The sequence below is a fragment of the Onychostoma macrolepis genome, chromosome 12, assembly GCF_012432095.1.
Source record: "Onychostoma macrolepis isolate SWU-2019 chromosome 12, ASM1243209v1, whole genome shotgun sequence".
NCBI lineage: Eukaryota > Metazoa > Chordata > Actinopteri > Cypriniformes > Cyprinidae > Onychostoma > Onychostoma macrolepis.
In genome coordinates, this window is record NC_081166.1 from 26,259,222 (window position 1) to 26,280,420 (window position 21,199).

Genomic DNA, 21,199 nt, shown 5'->3' on the forward strand with positions numbered 1-21,199 from the left:
AATAAAACAAATATTTTCTTTTGTGGGGTCTGAGTCAAAATACCCAAATATAATATTTCTCATTTGTATAGAAAATTCTGGCAAAAGCTTCATCTTAACAAAAGCACCAATATCATACCAAAACTCCTGAGTGTATTGACATGACCAAAATAAGTGGTCCACTGTTTCATCAGCATTTAAACAAAAAGAGCACGATAGCTCTACATCAGCTCTAAACCTTTGTAGAAATTACTTGACAGGATAAAACCTGTGGATCAGTTTAAAAGACACCTCTGTCTTGCCCGGACCAACATGGCGGCCGCATCGCTAGTGTAAGTGACGTATTTTCACAGGAAGTCTTGCCCGGACCAACATGGCGGACGCGTCGCTCGTGGAGGTGACGTATTTCCGCTCTTGAGTGGAGCTCCACTCGCCTATGTCTGCAGCCAGACCCTCTTGAAAAAGTAACATTTCAATACATACATTTTGGGTTTTAATATTTTTTATTGTGTGGTAACTGTTTTATAAAAGCAATAAGGTACTCGAGGCCTTGCTGTATCGTGAATAAATCACGGCTGAAGGGGTTGCAGGTGTGATTTATTCACGATACAGCAGGGCATCTCGTACCTTATTGCTTACATATTTTATTTATGAAGTAGGAAATAGTTGATAGCAATAATGATCTGACTAATGACTTTTATTAGGGCTGCATATTGCTAATTGCATCTTAATAGCATTTTGCTTTTCTATTAAGCATAATCATCTGCAATATTGTCCCACCAGTTATTTATCCTGAAAATAGTTCTTGCATTTCAGTTAACTTGCATTGGTAACGTATAAATGAGGCCTCCATGTATAAAGTTATTTGTCTGTCATATAAATATCAGGCATCTAATTGTTAATGCTAGGTAACTAATGCTTAAATATGGTAAACTTTGGAAAATCCAGTGATTATTTTTTCATAACAGAATCTTCCTACTTCGACAAAAAACAACTACATATTTTCCAGGTTACAGGACTTTTGGGTCACAAATACTAAGAAATGCGAATTATTTGAAACTCTAAAATAAAAAACCATGTTAAATCAAAAGATTTTCCCCAAATATTGTCCCAACTAGTCAAACTGTTGTCTGAAATACTGCCTAAAAGTTAAGGGTTTGTGAGTTACCAGCATGCATTGCAGCATGAATAAATGATGCAGTTACTGTTTTTTTTTTTTTTTTTTTTTGTCATTGTGTTATAATGTTAAGAGCTCATCATTTTGCATTTGTTGATTCGTTGTATTGTATTCATTCATATAGAGATTTTGGGGAAAAAATGTAATCTTCTGTTATGAAAATGTTATGGAAATGATAGAAATATCTGACATTTTGACACCAATTATATTTCTCTGCCTAGGGGGAAACCTGCATTTTTGCTTAGTGGTACTATTTAACTTTTTTCTGAATTTATGAACAGTTGAATGGCAGTAATGTTGATAGATGCTTCATAATCAGGTTGTGATTCTCCTGCTCAGAGTAGTAATTATGCCATTTACAAAAAGCTAAATAGATTAAAGACTTTGTTCCCGGCTTGTGTTGTCATATTCAATATGCCATCTGAGTGGCTGTATTACCCTGTTTACGGTATTTGTACCGAAATGATTATCTGGTCAGCAGGGAACTTCACTGAATAATCCAATCACCAATAATCTAATCCATTGAACAATCTATTTATAGAAAAGAATTGACATCAGAGAGGAGTGGAGAAGAAGCCCTGGCGTGACGGTGCTTTTTAGTCTTGTCTGATTCTTGTTGTGCCAGTAAATTTGTCTTCAATCAGGGCTGTTAAATAATGTCTTAAATATTATAATACGTAATATATTATTTCATATATTTTATATTACATATAATATAATATTTAATATATTTTTTCAATGTGTGAAATGTGAAAGCAAATATACAAAAATATCAAATAATGCAAATACATAAAGAAAATTAAAGGTTAAAAGAAATAAACCAAGCCACATTAATGTGAAATTTTGGATGTCATAAAAATATTGCACATAACAAAAAAAAATAATAATTGCATTATTTTATATTATACTATATATTATATTCAGGAAATATGATTTCTTTCTATTTCATTTTGACATCTTCTGACATGCGTCGTGTGAATGACCTGATATCAGCTCAATCATATCTCCATACATGCGTAAAGATTACAGACCCATCTCACAGGTTAAAGTGAGCGTAACTGTGGTGGAATCAGTGATTTTGAGCCATGCGGGTTGTTTGGGTGTTCAGTCTCAAACAATATGTCTGAGTGTCTGCTCTGCTTAGTTCAGTAAGGATAAGCATGAACCGACAAGTTGTCACTGCAACATTGCATTCCCAAATGCATTTTTAAACTAACAGCACATGCACATGGAGTATCAATATGTATTGAAATATCAGTATTTTTGACAATACTCCAACCTACTGATACTTCACTCAGTTGCTACTAACAAAAAACACCTAACATTGTCCTACAAAGCAAACATTTGTCCTACAAAGTCACACTATTGTGAAGCTGAAGCTTGTCACAGTGTTGCCAGTTCTTAATATCAGTCTCACAGTTCACTGAACAGCCCTGCTCTAATTCCTCACAGCATTACTGGGACAAACTGAGGTCATGTTTTTTGTTTAATTTTTCCACAGACTGCTGTGGTTGATTGCCAAAGTTACAGGAGTTTCCATTGATGTTACATGTTGCATGATTACTTTAAAGGGACAGTTCACACAAAATTAGCAGTCTTTTCATCATTTACTGTTGTTCCAAACCTGTACAACGTACTTTGTTCTGGGTAACACAAAAGAAAATTGATCTTCTTTTGTCTATAAAATGAAAGTCAATATGGTCCAGTTTTTTTTTGTTGTTGTTTTTTGAACCCCAGAAAATAAAATACAGGTTTTGAATGACATGTTCAAGTGCTTTGTTGTCGGAGAGAGTAGGAATCATGAAGACAGCAGATTCATTCTTTCATATTTCTTGGGGAAATCTTATTAAAGCTAAAATGTAGTGAAGATTAAAAAAAAGAATCCCATTCGTTGACAACCATGTAAACATTATCTGCACTATTGTATTCATAACAACATTACGTGTGCTAAAACATTCATGGTGGCTAAGAAGGGTCAAAATGTAAAATAGCATCAGGTATGAAGTGTATATTAAGTGATTTTATGCTTTGGTTACACCCAGATGCTCTGCTATTGTTCATACAGGAGGCTTTTTAAGCTGTGTTTCAGTAGATGAATCAGATATACAGGAAGTGTTGAGGAAACCTGTGAGAAAACAGTCATTATTATTACAGTTTTGTTTGGTATCACTAGTGACGCAGAAATTATCCACTTTTCTTTCAATCTGTGTTAGTTGTCCATTTAATCTCATTGCTGTCCAGGAGAAACAATTGAGATATTAAAGATACATCATTTGTGCTTTTTTTCTGTATGGGAACAGTCATCTCACCGTTCACTTTTCTCTCACACACTTACACACACACACACACATAGCTGTGATGCCCATATCTGTGATTCTCTCCTGCTCTGGGAGTGTCTGTGGAATCTCAGATAAAGCTGGTAGTGAGTGATCCTGAGAGCCAAGGCCTCTTTCTCTTTCATAGGATGAGATCAGACCTCAAAGATATATACCATGGTTAAAAAACCTTTTGGTACATTTTTATTAGTGATATTGCCTGTTAGTGAAATATTGCATACTTATAGTTTGATTTTTTTTTTTTAACTCACACAACACAATTTTCAGTATTAAATAATATTAAAAATAAATTTCACCCAAAAATGAGGATTCTGTCAACATTTACTCACTCTCATGTCATTCCAAACTTGTTGAACTTACTTTCTTCTGTGGACCAAAAGTGTCTCATTGCTTTCCAATGTAGTTTGGACACCAGCGTTTTTCAAAATATTATCTTTAGTGTTCATACAGTCTTAAGTCATACAGGTTTGCGACTATTTGAAGGTGAATGCAATTTTTGCATGAGCTATCCCTTTATGTAAAGAATAATGTAACAGGAGCTTATCAGGTCGTCCATTGTCTCTTTGTTTTGGCTACTCTGTAGTGTCTGAATTGAATGCGTGACGTGTCATAGCGAGGCAGGAGCCTACTAGCTGCATTTGAAGGCTGGATTAGTCTTATACTTATGGAAAAAGCACCACACGTTACCATGTTTTTTGTTATGTGACTTTTTTATCAGGTGACATGGTTCAATAGGTTTCTTGATTTGCCATGTGACTGTGATCATGTGACTTATATCATCCAATATGGCTCCTTGATTTAACATTGCAATCAGGCATGAGAAAGGTCACTTGTAACTGAAATGCACAATTTAAAATCTTACTAATATTTTACATTAATGGTGCATATTTTCTTACAACAGTAGTGTGTTTGGATTTTTGTGAACTACAAACCATAATCAGTTTTGGCCTTTTAATATAGGCGCAGTGAGTCTTTTGTTGTTTTTCATGGTTATGTAACAAAAACTATTTACAGTGTTACTGTCTGCATACCAATAACTTAATGTGAAAATGAAGCACAGGATCGTTGGAAAAGCGTGCCTGTTGCAATATTTCTGCAATATGATGTTGCCTTTATATTGGATGTTACAGATGTATTGGAAGCAGGTATGGCATTGTTTTATTATGTTGATTGTTGTATATCTGGGTGGCAATAAAAGGTTAATGCTCTACTGCGTTTAGAAAGGTAGCTAAACTAAACCCTACTACACTAAACCTAACCATTGTGACTTATGTTTCACTGGACTCGAACCCGAGTTCAGTGGTTTACCAGGTGCGCTACCAAGCAAGTTTACTACGTCACAAAAGGCAAAAATATAAGCTGGTTATGTGATGCAAATGTATTCATTTACAAATCATGTACTGCGATAAAAGTGTTTTGAGGTCATAACATAGTATTGTGTGAAAAGAAGTCTTTATTGATGGATAATCTGCACAGTGTTAAAATGAATAAACATTTTGTTGCTTTACTACCACTATTGTTAATTTTGGCTGGTAAGTGCAGTGAATTGTATGTACAGGTACTCTTTTGGAGTTTTGCCAAAATGTTGTAGCCAGCATTTTTGCCGTTGTTTTAGTTCTTTTCTGTAAGTGCTTCTCCCACTCCTCTGTGGTTAGCTCAGTGTAAACACTAATGTAAGCAGCAGGGTATCGGTGCTAGTATGAGACAGGTACTCTAAGTTTGGGGAGGAGAGTCATTCCTGCAAAAACCACTGACAAATATTAGTCATGACTGATTGCAGGTTTGGTTCAGCACTCTCACCTGAGAAAAATTCCTGTAATGCCATTTTACTGTGGGGGTCTTGTCTGAACATGAGTAAACTGCACTCCTTTAAGACCTGCAGCCCATTATGGTGGCTGTATTCACTATATGAGTGATACTCAGAATGGAATGTCTTCCACTGATGTCCACTAGAAGATCGCTCAACATTACTACTGCTTTTCTAACAAAAGTTTTAGCAAAGAACAGTCTCACACAGTAGATATTGCAGCTCTGATAGTCTAAGAAAAGCTTTGTCCTCTGCTAACAATGAGGAATGGGCTCGAGTTTAATAACTCTGCAAGTCCAAACTATTCTTGCTAAGATCACTGCACTGACATCTGGTGATAGAGCGTGTCCCCGGGGCTCAGAAATAGCTCCCGTCTTTCATGACATCATTCACGCTCTCAGAGAAGCTGAATTTCTTCGCTCCAAGGGCTTATACGTCGTGGTTAGCAGCACTGTTTAATATTGAAAATATTTAGGGAAAATTTACTGTTTAAAAACTCAGTTTTTAAGCTTTACACATAATGAAAAACAAAATGTTTTAATAAAAAAAAAAAACATGAATAGGTTTTTAAATTACATAATCATTTCAAATGTATGATAGTGGGGAAGTTCACACCACAAGAATCAAGACACAGAGGAACAATGTTTTTTTTTTTTTTCAGCTGATGAGTGATACATAGAGAGCCAATCATGGTGTTCAGACTTTAAAATTCACAAACAAGACAGACACATAAATAGCATTTATAATAAACAGAACACTTTTATCCATTGGTGTGAATGCTAATATAGTTATCTTTATTTTAGTTATCTTTGTTTCTTCCCATTATTTCTTGTTTGTTTACTATTTTTTAGAGCTAGGTTTTGACAGTTCTGATTCACAAGCTCTTGATTTGACTCTGATCTTGATTTGATTTGATATACAGTAAATTCATTTATATCAGGTATACAGTAGGTACAAAAGTCCATACTTTAAAATTCAATTGCTATTTATTTTTAGATATAACAATCAGCACTCAAAAGTTGTATACAAACATTTAAAGGCAGTTGTTTTGTTTTTTTTTTTTTATCATATAATTGTTACAGTTTTTCTCGATTGCTAACACACAATTCATGAAACAATTCACCATTTTCTCACAACTATAAACACAATCTCAAAATTACACACCAACTTGTGCAAACTTCAAACTTCCAGGTCAAAATCAAATAGTTTAGTCAAAAACATGTTCTCTTTTGTCAGACTCAAACTTTGGCCTCAGATGATACACAAAGCTGTCAAATACTCAGACTACTTTCCTGTCTCGAGAACACTAGTGAGATCTATTCAAAACACTGTTACAAAAACATCATTTCAGGAAACAGGAATCCTTTTGCTAGTCAATGACTGTTACAGTATACGGCATAAATAGAGGAGTGCAGATACAGTAAAATTCAGAAATAAACTTTAAGAAAAGTAAACTTCTGTAAAGAGATCTTATAGTAGATGAAAAGCACTAGAAGAGAAAACTTCAAAGACCAAACAACTGAATATACAGTAAACACACACTAGAATATACTGTCAGTTACTGTAAATAAATAAATTCATTCATTCATTCATTCATTCAGCATCCTCAGCCACATTGCATTACAGTATTGGTAATATCCTTATTTTTATAGCAGTTTCTTAGTCTTCTGAAAAAAGACTTCTCTGCCTCCCCTAGACACTCTGCAAACTGAGTACATGTAATGACTACTTGGCTAGCAGATGAACACACGCTTGTAGAGCTGTGGTTTAAACAGAGGAGTCCTGGTCAGTTTTTGTTTAAATGAAACATACGAACTGGTGAATTGTTCACAATATAATATGTATTTAGAAATTAGATTAATTGTAATTTTATCGATCTGACTCTTTTATTGAGTGTTTGCCGTTCTTCTTTAGGCTCTTAGTCGGAGCGCCCCAAGAAAAAGCCCAGCCCCAACTCAGCAACTTTAACATTAATGAAACCGGAGCCGTGTATTACTGTCCCGTCTCCATCGACCAGCATGACTGCAGGAGGATGGACCTCATCAGTCCACGTAGGTATTCATATGACTTATCAGAAATCTATGCTTGATAAAAAATAATTTATTCTCTGAAAATGTTTGTTACATTTTTTATTCACAAGTAAATGCACTGTTTTATGGATGTTTAGATGTTTTTTGTTTTTTTCTTGAAAACAAGACAAAAATACTGATTAAGAAATAGTTTTGCATCGTATACCTGTTCGACCTCTGGATGGTATTGTGATTTATAAAATACACTAGTGTGCAATACTTAAGACCAAAGACCAAAAATACAATCAAACAAATATTGCGCAATATTATTACAGTGTTTTCTATTTGAATATATTTAAAAAATCATTCTATGCTGATTTTATCAATGTTAAAAACAATTTTGGTGGAAACCAAAGAACATTTATTTTAAATAGAAATCTTTTGTAACATTATAAATGTATTTAATTTAATATGTCCTTGCTGAATAAAAGTATTCATTTCTAAACTATTAATTTAATGAAAAAAAAAAAAAGTTTGAACTGGACTTTAGAAGCTAAATGTCATCGACAGTGTTGCCGTAGATCAAAGCACTAAGGCAAATTTAGGGCGTTCGGTTCACAGATTAGATCATGTGTCCCACATCCACATATCAGCGCTCAGACAGTCCTATCTATTTCCCAAAATTACCTGCTCCTGTTTTAGACATAAGTGGAAGTTAAAACAAGCCATAAAAATCATCTGTCTGAGTGCTGTTTCACTCCATGTTATTCAAAAGACCTTCATCTTCACATTTCCAGCCTGCCCTTCTCCCTCCTCTGTCAGGTCGGCTTGACTGGCTCATGTTGCAGGCAGGTATTTGCTTCAGAATTAACATGATACGTTCAGCACAGGAAGTGTCTGAGTCTGAGTCTGTGCAACATAAAAGTTACTTTGAGCAGACGCAGAACAGTTCTGGTTTACAGCATTTTAGTAACACTTTAAAAGTACGAACATTTCTTAGCTTAGTACTCGTTAGCTTTTTAGCTGTAGTACTTGGTGTGGTGGATAAGTATACAAAAAAAAAAACATAAAACACCAACTTTAGCACTAGTCAAAATTTTGTTTCAGCAAAAGCACTCAGAAAATGATATCTTTTGAATTCATGGGAAATATAGATTGCTAGCATTTAAATTTTCATTGCAAGTGTCTAAGTGTGCTTAATAGTATTGCACTCCTGGAAATTATATTTGCTATAAAACTCTTCAAAGTACATTTTAAAGAAGTACACTGTAAAAAGTGATAAGTTGACTTAACTTAAAGAAATTGAGGAAACCTGTTGCCTTAAAATTATTAAGTAAATAGTAATTTAAAAAAAAATTTAACTTGACAATTCACTTAACTTATTTTTTTAATTATCATTTACTTCAAAATTTTAAGGCAACAGGTTTCCTCAATTTTTTTAAGTTAAGTTAACTTATCACTTTTTACAGTGTACATTTATTTTGGTGTGCTGACTAACATAATAAACCACAATGAACTTCATTTTAATTTGAACTGTATTGTGTTATTTGATATTGCATTCAAAATGAAATGTACTAAACTTCATTTCAAATGTGTAATTACAATTTATTTAAATATGACATGCCCAATTCAAGTACAGAAGTCAACTTTTGAAGTGGATCAAAACCTTTCATCAAAGTTGTCCTAAAACCAAAATGCGTTCTTGTCTTAGGACAACTTTGATGAACATTTTTGATCCACATCAAATGCTGATAGTATAGTATTATAGTGCAAAGTATATTTTAATTTACCATAAATGCTTGTCAAAACATTCAGCATAACCATATCTGAAAGACAACAGAAGTAATTATGAAATTACATGTAAAGATGTACTTTAATTCTACTTAAGTGGGTCAAAAAAGCACTTTTAAGTTCAACTAATTGTATTTAATATCAATTTAAACCACAATGCATTTTCATTTCATTGTAAATAACATGCAGCTAACACTGTAAAAAGTGATAAGCTGACTTAACTTAAAAAAAAATTTAGGAAACCTGTTGCCTTAAAATTTTTAAGTAAATGATAATTTAAAAAAAATAAGTTAAGTGAATTGTCAAGTTTTTAAAAAAAATATTATTTACTTAATAATTTTAATGCAACGGGTTTCCTCAATTTTTTTAAGTTAAGCCAACTTATCACTTTTTACAGTGTAACTGTCCGAAAATATTCCATTCAATTCACACTTCTTTTGAAGTATATTATTTCCATTACAAATACTCTTTTTAAAAGCATGCTTATGTTATTATTTCTGTTTGAGAATCTCTCTCAAGCCAACAGCTGAGCATGCTGCTACCTCATCATTCAGATTCAGATATTTTTGAGCAGACTGAGGTATAAAGTCACTGCTGTCTGATTGAGTGTGTTTCTCCTCCAGCGCAGTCAACAGAGATGGTGGAGGGCATGTGGCTGGGAGTGACCGTGGCCAGTCAGAGGCATGGAGGACGTGTGCTGGTGAGATCAGATGCATCTTTTTTATATAATAAACTGTTTATTTGCAAAGGCAATTCCATCACTTTAAATCGACAAACAAAATTGTTTGGATCCCTTCTCTGGACTCAATGAGAGGGTCAGATGCACTCAGGCCACTGTTCTTCAGTGCAGTTCAAACCCTGCTTTTACACTCCTGCCTGTCATTTTGAAGTAATCTTGAAGACCTTGATTAGCCGTTTTAGGTGTCATTGGTTGATAATAAACTTGAAGCTGTCTTTAGGAGTAGAGTTCATTACCTTAGTGGGCCACCTTTTTATTATGTGGGCTGGGACAATGTTCATGGCTTGTCATGTACTTTTACACTACTCGTCAAAAGTTTGTAATAATTTAGCTCTTTTATGTTTTTGAAAGAAATATCTTATGATCACCAAGGCTGCATTTATTTTAATGAAACATACAGTAAAACTTCTTGTAATATTGTGAAATATTATTATAATTTAAAATAACAGTTTTCTTTTTGAATATATTTTAAAATGTCATTTGTGACCCTGCCTGGACCACAAAACCAGTCAAGTAAGTAACAATAGCCAAAAATGCATTGTATGGGTCAAAATGATCGATTTTTCTTCTATGCCGAAAATCATTAGGATATTATGTAAAGATCATGTTCCATGAAGATATTCTGTAAATTTCCTACCATAAATATATCCAAACTTCATTTTTGATTAGTAATATGCATTGCTAAGAACTTCATTTGGACAACTTTAAAAGCGATTTTCTCAATAGTTTTCCTAACCTAACAAACCTTATTTATCAAAGCTTATTTATTCAGCTTATTAAATCTCAATTTCACAAAATTGACCCTTATGACTGGTTTTGTGGTCCAGGGTCACATTTATTCCTGTGAATTTTCAACACTCCAGTCTTTACATAATCCTTCAGATACCATGCTAATATGCTGATTTGATGCTCAAGAAACAGTTTTGATTATTATAAATGTTGAAAACAGTTTTACCGCTTGATAATTTTGTGGGAACTGTGATACACACCATTCAAAAGTTTGGGGTAAACAGGATTTATTTTTATTTTTTTGGGAACTTTCTATTCATAGAATCCTGAAAAAAAATAAAAATAAATGTTGCATGGCTTCCACAAAAATATGAATCAGCCAAAACTGTTTTCAACATTGATGATAATAATAATAAAAATGTCTAATCAATAATAGTTGCTAATAATTTAGCAGCAAATCAGCATTTTAGAATGATTTCTGAAGGATCATGTGACACTGAAGACTGGAGTAATGATGCTGAAAATTCAGCTTTGCATCAAAGAAATAAATTACATTTTATAATATGTTCAAATAGAAAGCATTTATTATATTTAATATAATAATATTTCACAATATTGCCGTTTTCCTGTATTTATGGTCAAATAAATGCAGCCTTGGTGAGGATAAGAGACTTCTTTTAAAAACATGAAAAATCGTAATTATTCCAAACTTTTGACATTATAATTTTGAATGCACAGGCTTTATAATTTGGTGTCTGTTTCTTAAAGACTCAAATAATCATTTAAAAAATTCAAATGAAAACAGACGCTAATCAGAATTCCTTATGTTCATCTCTTCTTTCATGTTGGCAGGCGTGTGGTCATCGCTATGTAAAGAAACTGCTGGGTGCTGAAGAGCAGCAGCGTATGGTGGGCAAATGTTATGTGCGGGGCAACGACCTGACCTACGACCCGTCTGATTACTGGCAGTCTGACACTTACGAGCTCTGCGACTTCAACTATGATCAGAACCTGGAGGGCATGTGTAACATGGGCATCTCAGGGGGCATGACGGAGAATGACGTGTACTTTGGGACGCCCGGCAGCTTTGTGTGGCAGGGTGAGTACGGGAAAACCAACCAAACCTGGTGCGTCAGCTCTGTGTCAGATCATCCTTCAGGGTCATATAGTTAATAAAAGGGGTTCGTCTGTTCATATAGGAACCGTCCATATGAAAGAGAGAGACCCCAACTCAGATTTTGCTGGAGATGCCAATGAAATAACATTCGGAAAGCTAGGCGAGGACAGACTCAACATCTATATAGGTATGTACATTATTTTGGTTTTTATGAGGGGCTGTACAAGCCATAATTCATACATTCTCCTTTCACATACATATATTTCTGCTCTCACACACCTACATTCACTTTTCACATACAGTATGTATATTGCTGCTCTCACACACTTACTCTTTCCTTTTGCATACATATATTTCTACTTATTTCACACACATACATTCATTCTTCTTCTATATATATACACATACTTTACTTTTCAACACATGCATATTTTCTGACATTCATGCACACATATTTACACTTCCACACATATATATTCTTTATTCTTACATACCTACATTCATATATTGTCACTTTCACATATATATACTTCACACTCATATGCATGCATGTGTCAGTCCTCTGTCCTGTGTGTCATGTGTTCCCGCCTCTTGTTTCCTTATTTGGTCACGTTTCTGTCCTTGTTTAGTGTGATTATTAGTTAAGTCTTGTCCAGCTGTGTTTTAGTCATTATCAGTAATTGTCATGTGTATTTAGTTCCTGCCTGTTTAGTTAGTTTTGGTCTGGTCTACTCGTTATTCCCCGGTGTTCCTGTCTGTCTCAACCTTGCCTTGCCTTGTCCTGCCCTGATGTCGTCATTAAAGACTATTATTTTGAAGTCACTCCTTGTCTGCGTGTTCCTCGTTCCTCCCTGCTGTGTGCACCGTGACAGAAGACAGCACTACGTTTGTTTTCCTTTTTTAAAAGTCTTTTGTTTTTTTTGTTCCTGTCTGTTTGTCCCGCGGCATGGAAGTCGCCGCTCGTCATCCCGCCGTAGCCCACAGCAAGTGGCGCGAGTGCCGCGAGTCCGTTGGCCGCGAGCCTCCAGTCTGCTGCCGCCCGCGGCTCTCTTCAGCCCGCCATTCGCGGGAAAAGCAATGCCGCTGTCCACGGCTCCCTCTTGCCCGCCGGCCGCCGCTGACTCCAGTCCAGTGCTGGGTCCCCGTGGATCTAGTCCACATGTCACGGCCAGGAGTGCCGTTTTTAATCTTGTTGTGCCCACAGGAGCAATTTTAATCAAACCTTGTCGAGTCTCCATGGACTCCATGCCCCTCCTGTCGTGGAAGTGGAGGCGGTTGCTGAGGGACCCTGTGAGGGCCCCTGACTCCTTGTCATGCCCAGAAAAAGCCTCAGCTATCCTGTCTTGTCCTGTCCAGTGTGTTTGGCCAGTGCACTGTCCTGTCCTGTTCGTTAAGCCCCGGAGGGCTCCTGATAACCCCTAGATTCCCCAAGGAAATTTGGGTAGTAGAGCTCTGGGTGGGGTGGGCGGGCCGAGGAATGTGGCCACAGCCATGAAGACCATCTGCCATGGCCGCCTGAGCTCCCAGCCCTGCCATGGCCTCCATCTGTCTGTTCCGCTCTAGAGGTCCCTGTCCTGTGTTCCTGTCCATGTCTGTCCTGAGGGGCCTCCAGAGGGCCCCCCCCCCCCCCCTTCCTCCCTGGTGTAACTGTTATGGTGCGGGTCGCGCCTTCCGGGAGGGGGGAGTTATGTCAGTCCTCTGTCCTTTGTGTCATGTGTTCCCGCCTCTTGTTTCCTTATTTGGTCACGTTCCTGTCCTTGTTTAGTGTGATTATTAGTGAAGTTTTGTCCAGCTGTGTTTTAGTCATTATCAGTAATTGTCATGTGTATTAGTTCCTGCCTGTTTAGTTAGTTTTGGTCTGGTCTACTCGTTATTCCCCGGTGTTCCTGTCTGTCTCAACCTTGCCTTGTCTTGCCCTGCCCTGATGTCGTCATTAAAGACTATTATTTTGAAGTCACTCCTCATCTGCGTGTTCCTCGTTCCTCCCTGCTGTGTGCACCGTGACAGCATGTCTCATCCTTTTTTTTTTTTTTTGTATCCATTACTTCCTCGTCAAGCAGGAAGTTAATCTCAAACCAGGCAATACATGTACAAGACTTGCTCAGCTCATCCTAACACAACTATACAATGATGCTATTCAAAGTCATCTTGTTTTCTTTTCGAGTGCAGTTTTTAATTTTGGGAGTAAGTAGCAAAGAAAAAATTATATTAGACATTTTTAATCACGTCCTGGAATGTATTGCCAGCCGCCAAAATAAAAATTTGTTTATTTTATTTAAAAACTAAATGTGCAATAATACTATTATTACCATTATTTTTTTAATAGGTATATTTAATGTGTCACACTATACGTGCTGGGTGAGCACCAAACTGAATCTCCAGGTGCTCTCATGAGAACCAGAACCAAAACTTACATGCATCCCTGGATATAACATCTACAAATGCAATTCATTATATACACTACTAGTAAACTTTAAAAGAGACAGACATCTAGATGTTTGTGAAAGGTGTTTTATTTAAGATCGTGTTTTGCAATTTACAGTCTCATGCAACAATACTTGTTACTGTAATAGTTTTTAGTAATAAGAATTGCTATGGATAAGAACATTGCTCTTATGAATGTTTAGCATGACTTTGTTAACTACTAAACTGAATGACAACATAGCCTTCTTCATGGTCAGTGTTTGCATATTTGGCATGTTTAATTCTTAAGATCATTTTAACAGTCATTTTTAATAAATTATTATTATTAAAAAATTGTTGTAATTTTTTGTTGTTTGCATTGTATATTAAGTGTTAATTTGATAGTTTTATCTGTTTATAATAATTTGATCAAATACTTTTTTTTTTTTTGTCATGGCATTTTACGTCTTTTTCTGTATAGCAAATAGCATTATAAAGTAATCTTACCCAAAAACATTATTTTTATGCATTAATTGTAGTGGGGTTTTTTTAATAAGTTTTGTATGTTTACTTTTTTAAATTTGCATTTAAATAAATGCTGTTTACTATTGTCAATCTAACTGAGATTTTTTTGCCAGATAAATACTGTTCTGTCTGCATAAAATAAAATAAAAATAAATAAAATAAAATAAAATAAAGTTGGCGCCGATAACCTCGTTGCGCTTCGGGTGTCCCGAGTTCGAATCCCACCTTGTGGTCCTTTCCTGATCCTGTCCCTCTCTCTCTCTCTCTCTCTCTCTCTCCCACTTTTCCTATCAGAAAAATAAATAAATAAATGTTGAATAGCTAACTTTTTTCCACTTTTTAACTAGTCAATTCTACTGTGATTAAACTTTCTAGTATCTTGACAAGCTACAGTCTCAAAGTAGCTTCACTGCTGGTCACACACTGACGTTTAAGAATCCTCATCTCTTTCTTCAGGTTACTCTGTGCTGGAGGACATAAAGTTACTGGATCGCTCTAAGAACACTGTGGTGACGGGGGCTCCCAGAGACAATTTCAAAGGTTCAGTGATCCTTGCAGAAAAACAAGATTTGCTCCTTAACCCAGTGATGACGATCCCAGGGGAACAAATAGGGTCGTACTTCGGCAGCTGCTTGGCGGTGACGGACCTCAACAATGATGAGTAAGTCACTGTGTAACTCAATCATTATCCATGCTGTAACTGGCTAATCTGTTAAAACGTGTTCTTAGAATTTGATGTTCAGTGGATTTTATAAAATATATTCAAAAGAAGAAAAAATATACAAAAGAACTGTACAAGAAAAGTCGATGGGGTCCAATGCATCACTGTATATAAAGAAGCATAATATTGCTTACACAGCTTTGTAACTATTGGTGTAACTTGCCAGCATCACTGTTTTCATAACCAATAATCCATTATCATCACAGAGACTGATTTGTGACACACTTCACTGAGTTTGAAAGTAAATTCAAAGCAAGTGGACCAAAGCATGTCTAACTTTCCCCATGAGCCTTTGCAAAGATCCTGTTAAGCTTCATACTTAAGCATGTCAACAGATACACGGCTGAATGCTTCTATATGGCAGGTTCCTCCTTCTTTATTAAAGCTATGAAAGACTTCTATGACAATAAACAGCGGTAATTTAGACATAACATGTCATTTGTGCGGTTGTGTGTTGTTATAGCTGGAACGACCTGATTGTTGGAGCTCCGTTCTACTTCGACCGCTACAAGGAGGAGGGAGGAGCGGTTTACATCTTCATGAACGAGAACGGATCCTTCCAGGAAAAAGCCAGCTTGGTTCTGAAGGGTAAAAAAGGCTCAGGGTTTGGATTTGCTGTTGCTGCGGTAGGGGACGTCAATCAGGATGGATTTCAAGGTATTGCTGAAAATACTATAATACATTTTATATATATATACACTACTTTTCAAAAGTTTAGAGTCAGTAATATTTAAATTTTTAAATAAGTTATTGATTCTATTTATCAAAGAATCCTGAAAAAAATATATCATGGTTTCCACAAAAATATGAAGCGGCACAGCTGTTTTCAACATGAAAAACAATAACAAAATGTTTCCTGAGCAGCAAAGAAGCATATTAGAATGATTTCTGAAGGATTATGTGACACTGAAGACTAAAGTAATGATGCTGAAAATTCAGCTTTGCATCAAAGGAATAAATTACATTTTAAAATATATTCAAACAGAAAATAGTTATTTTAAATCATAATAATATTTCACAATATTACTGTTTTTACTGTATTTTTGATCACATAAATGCAGCCTTGATGAGCAGAAGAACTTTTCAGTGGTAGAGTATATGCAGAAATGTCTTTCATGTCATAATGCTGCCATCTGGAGGCCATGGAGGGTTAATGGTGTTGTGTCTTGGTTTCTTCATTCAGATTTTGCTGTTGGTGCTCCGTTCCATGACTCTGGGAAAGTCTATATATGGATGGGAAGTAAAAATGGAATAAATAAAGAACCCAGCCAGGTGAAGCAAAGCATTTTGGGATTTGTATGGAATTATTTATTTAAGATTTTTGGGCAATGTTTCTACAATTACTTTCCATTCCATGTCACTGATAATGAAGCAGCAATACATATATTAACCACATCTGACATATCTGGACTTGTATTGGATACCATGAGAATAGAGTCATTTACTGTATGTTAAACGGGTAATATGACTCTGTCATAGGTGATCGAGGGGAAATCATTGAGTCCCAGTGGCTTTCAGACGTTCGGCTACTCTCTCAGTGGAGGAATGGATATGGATGGAAATGATTATCCTGACATTTTGGTGGGCTCCATGGATGACCGCATCGCTCTCTTGAGGTTCAGTCTTTCAGCAGTTTGCGCCATTTATAGAAGTTCATATTATTCAGAGGGATATTCAACGATTCTTTCCCAAACACAAAAACCACATGAATATACAAATACAGATTTTATATATACACACATACACTTCCAATCAAAAGTTTGGACACACTTGACTGAATGTTTGTTTCTCATGATATTAAAAACCTTTTTAGTTGTTGGAATTTTCTCTATAGACAAATATAAATTGTGCCTATGTGCGCATTTTTTGTGCCCAAGAATTTCTCTACAAAATCGATGATGATGATTATTAATAATTATTTTTTTCAATCAATTTTATTTATACATTTTGTATTTTTTAAATATTTATTTATAATTCTAAATAAATAAAAAATAAACATATTATTACTATTACTTACTATTATAATAGTTATTTATTTTTTGCTATATTTTATTTTATATAATTTATTAATTGAATAATAATAAATTTATATAATGCATCTTTCTTTATTAATGTAAAATAAATTTATAATAATAATAATTATTATTATTATTATTATAGATGTTCATATTATATATTTCTTTACAAATTGTATTATTATTGTTTTATTTTTGTTCGTCTATTTATTAATTGTGTATATTTTTATAGAATTTATATTTATTGATATTTGCAAATAAAATAAATAATATATTAAATAAAATAAATGATAAATATAATGAATAATAGAATGTATTGTATTATTATTATTTTTGTTGTTGTTTTGTTTTTATTATGGTTTGTTTATTTATACATTTTGTATATTATGTTCATTTAATTTATATTTATTTATATTTGCAAATACATAATAAATAAATAAATAAATAAATAATGTGCATATTGTATTTTATATTGTTTATATTTGTTTAAATTTAAAGTGGTCAACTTTCACTATATCAGTCTATTCTGCATGCTAACCTCAAAATGTGACATTTGATGTGTTTTTCAGGGCTCGTCCGGTCATCCACCTCTCCAGAAACTTCACAGTAGAGCCAAAGATTGTGATTCCAAGCCAGTGTGTTAGTTCCTGGTAAGAGGATATGGTGCACATATTTCTGTTCTAACAAATGTTTCAGGCACATGCATTTGATTTTTCAGTATGAATTAGTCATAAACTTATTATACTTGTCCTGTAGTACTGTTTAAAGTAATTCATTATATGTTATTTTTCTAGCATAAAGGTGAAGGTGTGTTTCAGTTACTCTCTCAGCAATGGAAACAAAGCCTTCAGGAAGGCCATCAGTAAGTGTACGCCTGCTTCAGGAGTGTTTTCTCTGTGTTTTATTCCATTAACTGTGTGTTTGTTTCTCTCTGCTTCAGCTGTGAAGTACACAGTAGACGCTGACCAGAATCGCCGTGGCGCTCGAGTCCGTTTTCTTGAAAACAAGCTAAGCACATTTACAGGCCTGCTGTCTTTTCCGCTCCCGCATGTCAAGAGCTGGAACTTACTGTTAATGTGAGAAACCACCTGATCACACCACACACACACACACACACACACACACACACACACATATATACACACAGGGTTCCATGTTTTATGGGACAGTCCATTGACAAAATGTATTTTCTATTCCCTTACCCTAAACCCCTGACACAAAACTTTCTGCATTTTTAGATTTACAAAAAAACATTCTGTGTGATTTATAAGCTTGTTTCCTCTTGGGAACACATTTTTTTTACTGGTATTACTATCCTTGTGGGGACATTTGGTCCCCATAACTCGAGGAACACCAGGTAGACATACACTATACATTCACACAAATATATATTTAGAAATAAACAAACAGTTGTTACTGCAAAATGAAGTATTGCCAACTATATTTTATATAAATTATATTATACTATATTATATATTTATTGGTCTAATGTACAGTTAGCTTGTCATTGTTGCAAAATATAGTATTTGCAAATTACCTATATTATATTATATTCTTGATCATTTATTATAATAATAATAATAATAATAATAATACATGAGTTAGATAATATATGTTGCCAACATATATAATGCACGTATTTAATGCATATAGACCTTTTGCATATAGGATAAGATACTTCTATAAAACAATGTTCAGAGTAGAATAGTACTGCTTACCGTGTAGTGTTTACTACACTTAAAACAATTAGATTTTTAGTTTTAATGTACAGTTAATAAAGTATTGGCAACTTCCCAAAAATATTACATTATATTATAATTTACAGTTTAATGTACAGTTAGGCAGTTGTTATTGGAAAATAAAGTATTGGCAACTTACCTTTTTATTATTTTTTATTTTTTCAGTTTGTTTGATAGTACATTGATTGTTTTATGGTAATAATAGATGAGGCTAGCTCTCAAGGTACGTGCTGGAGTGAAGACAGAGAGCGTGCAACAAAGACGGTAATCTTAATTCTTTTAACAAATCCACAAGGAATGATGACGGAAACATCCACACACACAGGGTAACAGCATACAATAACCGGCAACTAAATTTCTGACAAAGGGGGACTTAAGTACACAGGTAAATGACTTATGTTTATACTTTAAACACAAGTCCATGACTGTGACACTAGCCAACATATATAATGCATGTGCTTAACACACATAGAAGATTTGCATAGGATAAGATACAATAGTGTGCCATTCTGATCCAGTAATGTAGGTTTAGTGGATGTAAAGAAGCAACAGGATTGAAAGAAGCTGTTTTTTCTCCTCTCTACAGATTCCTGTGAGGGACAAACTTCAGCCCATAGCATTCACTCTGAACGTGTCTCTAAACCAGCAGAAGGCAGCAGCACAGCAAACGCTCCAGAGTCTGGACGATTTCCCTGTGCTGAGCGGCCAGCAGATCCTGACCGACAAAACCGAGGTACAAACCACTTCACACTTCCATCCCAGCTGAACAGAAACCTCTGCTCACAGCTCTGGTGTGATTGTCCTCAGATTAACTTTCATAAGGAGTGTGGAGATGACAACCGGTGCAGCAGTAACCTGCAGCTCAAGGCCACATTTGCTGATGACAATCACATTCCCTTCCCCAGGTGAGTATGAAAACTGGTGAATGTGGACAAACGAAAATGTGTACACAAACAGATGAACGTTTATTCATATTTAAGTTCAGAGGTCTTTTGAGTGAATTCAGTTATTATCATTTCATATTGGTAGGCTTATTTTTAAATCTAACGTGCCATGTAAAACAATGATCAGAGTGGAATAGTACTGGTAATAGTATAGTGTTTACTATATAGTGGCCACTTAATAACAATTTATTTGGTTAAATAATTTTAATAAATGAAGTCTAAAAATATATTAAATTATTAAAACTTATATTATATTGTTATTGTGTATTACTTTACACTTATGTCAATTTTCAGAAATAAACTATTGGCAACTTACCCAATATTATATTATATTATATTATATTATATTATATAGTATTGCAAAATAAAGTATTGGAAACTTATTGGAAAAGTATAAAAAACCCACTACAGAGATCCAGACAGCATGCACCTGCAATAAAAATAAAATTTATTTTATTTTACAAGCTGCTGTCTTCCTCAAAAACTATTGTTTAAATGCACATGGGAATTATGGGATGTGCTGGTTTGTTTACAGTCAGACTATGGAGTTCACCAGTAACATTAAGAAGCTGGTGATGATGGTGGAAGTTACTAACACTCCGGATGGAGACAGGCAGGCCGAGGACGCCCATCAGGCCATGCTGAACATCACCATTCCCCCCTCACTCAAATACTCAGGAGTGCGCCCTCAGGTGAAGCCACACGGAGGCGCTCTCTCACCCTTCATCTCACCTCCACAGAAAAGAAAAATCACAAAGATCTCTGTTATATCTCAAATAATCAATTGTGCTTGGTTGAGCTATAAAAGAGAAACATTTGAGATCACTTCTCCTGTATTTCCTGTAAAAAAAAATTTTCCTTTGATTTGGGGTTTATTTTGTACCAAATTTTGCTATATAACTTCAAATGCATTATTTTCATAAGTAAAATAGTTTATTTGTAGGTATTTTATATTATATTACATTATATTGTATTATTTTATACTATATGTATGGTGTAATGTACAGTTGTTATTGCAAAATGTATTGGTAAATTGCCAAATATTATATTATATTATATTAATGGTGTAATGCATAGATAGCCAGTCATTACTGCAAAATAAAGTAATGGCAAGTTACTAAGAAATGAAAGCAGCTCATGGAATCAAAATAAAATGAAATGCTGTATG

The 21,199-nt window shown here is 34.8% G+C and overlaps 1 protein-coding gene across 1 annotated transcript in view; it reads left to right on the forward strand.

Annotated features, from left to right (window-relative positions):
• Positions 1 to 21,199, forward strand: part of itga3b (integrin, alpha 3b) — a 46,338-nt gene that overhangs the window by 17,125 nt on the left and 8,014 nt on the right. Inside the window, 15 exon segments of the mRNA XM_058794243.1 lie at positions 7,214 to 7,350; positions 9,723 to 9,799; positions 11,420 to 11,666; positions 11,767 to 11,871; positions 15,069 to 15,273; positions 15,797 to 15,990; positions 16,517 to 16,605; positions 16,813 to 16,949; positions 17,918 to 17,998; positions 18,143 to 18,210; positions 18,289 to 18,387; positions 18,390 to 18,424; positions 19,674 to 19,820; positions 19,895 to 19,992; positions 20,567 to 20,723. Of these exon segments, the coding sequence (XP_058650226.1) occupies positions 7,214 to 7,350; positions 9,723 to 9,799; positions 11,420 to 11,666; positions 11,767 to 11,871; positions 15,069 to 15,273; positions 15,797 to 15,990; positions 16,517 to 16,605; positions 16,813 to 16,949; positions 17,918 to 17,998; positions 18,143 to 18,210; positions 18,289 to 18,387; positions 18,390 to 18,424; positions 19,674 to 19,820; positions 19,895 to 19,992; positions 20,567 to 20,723 (1,876 nt within the window).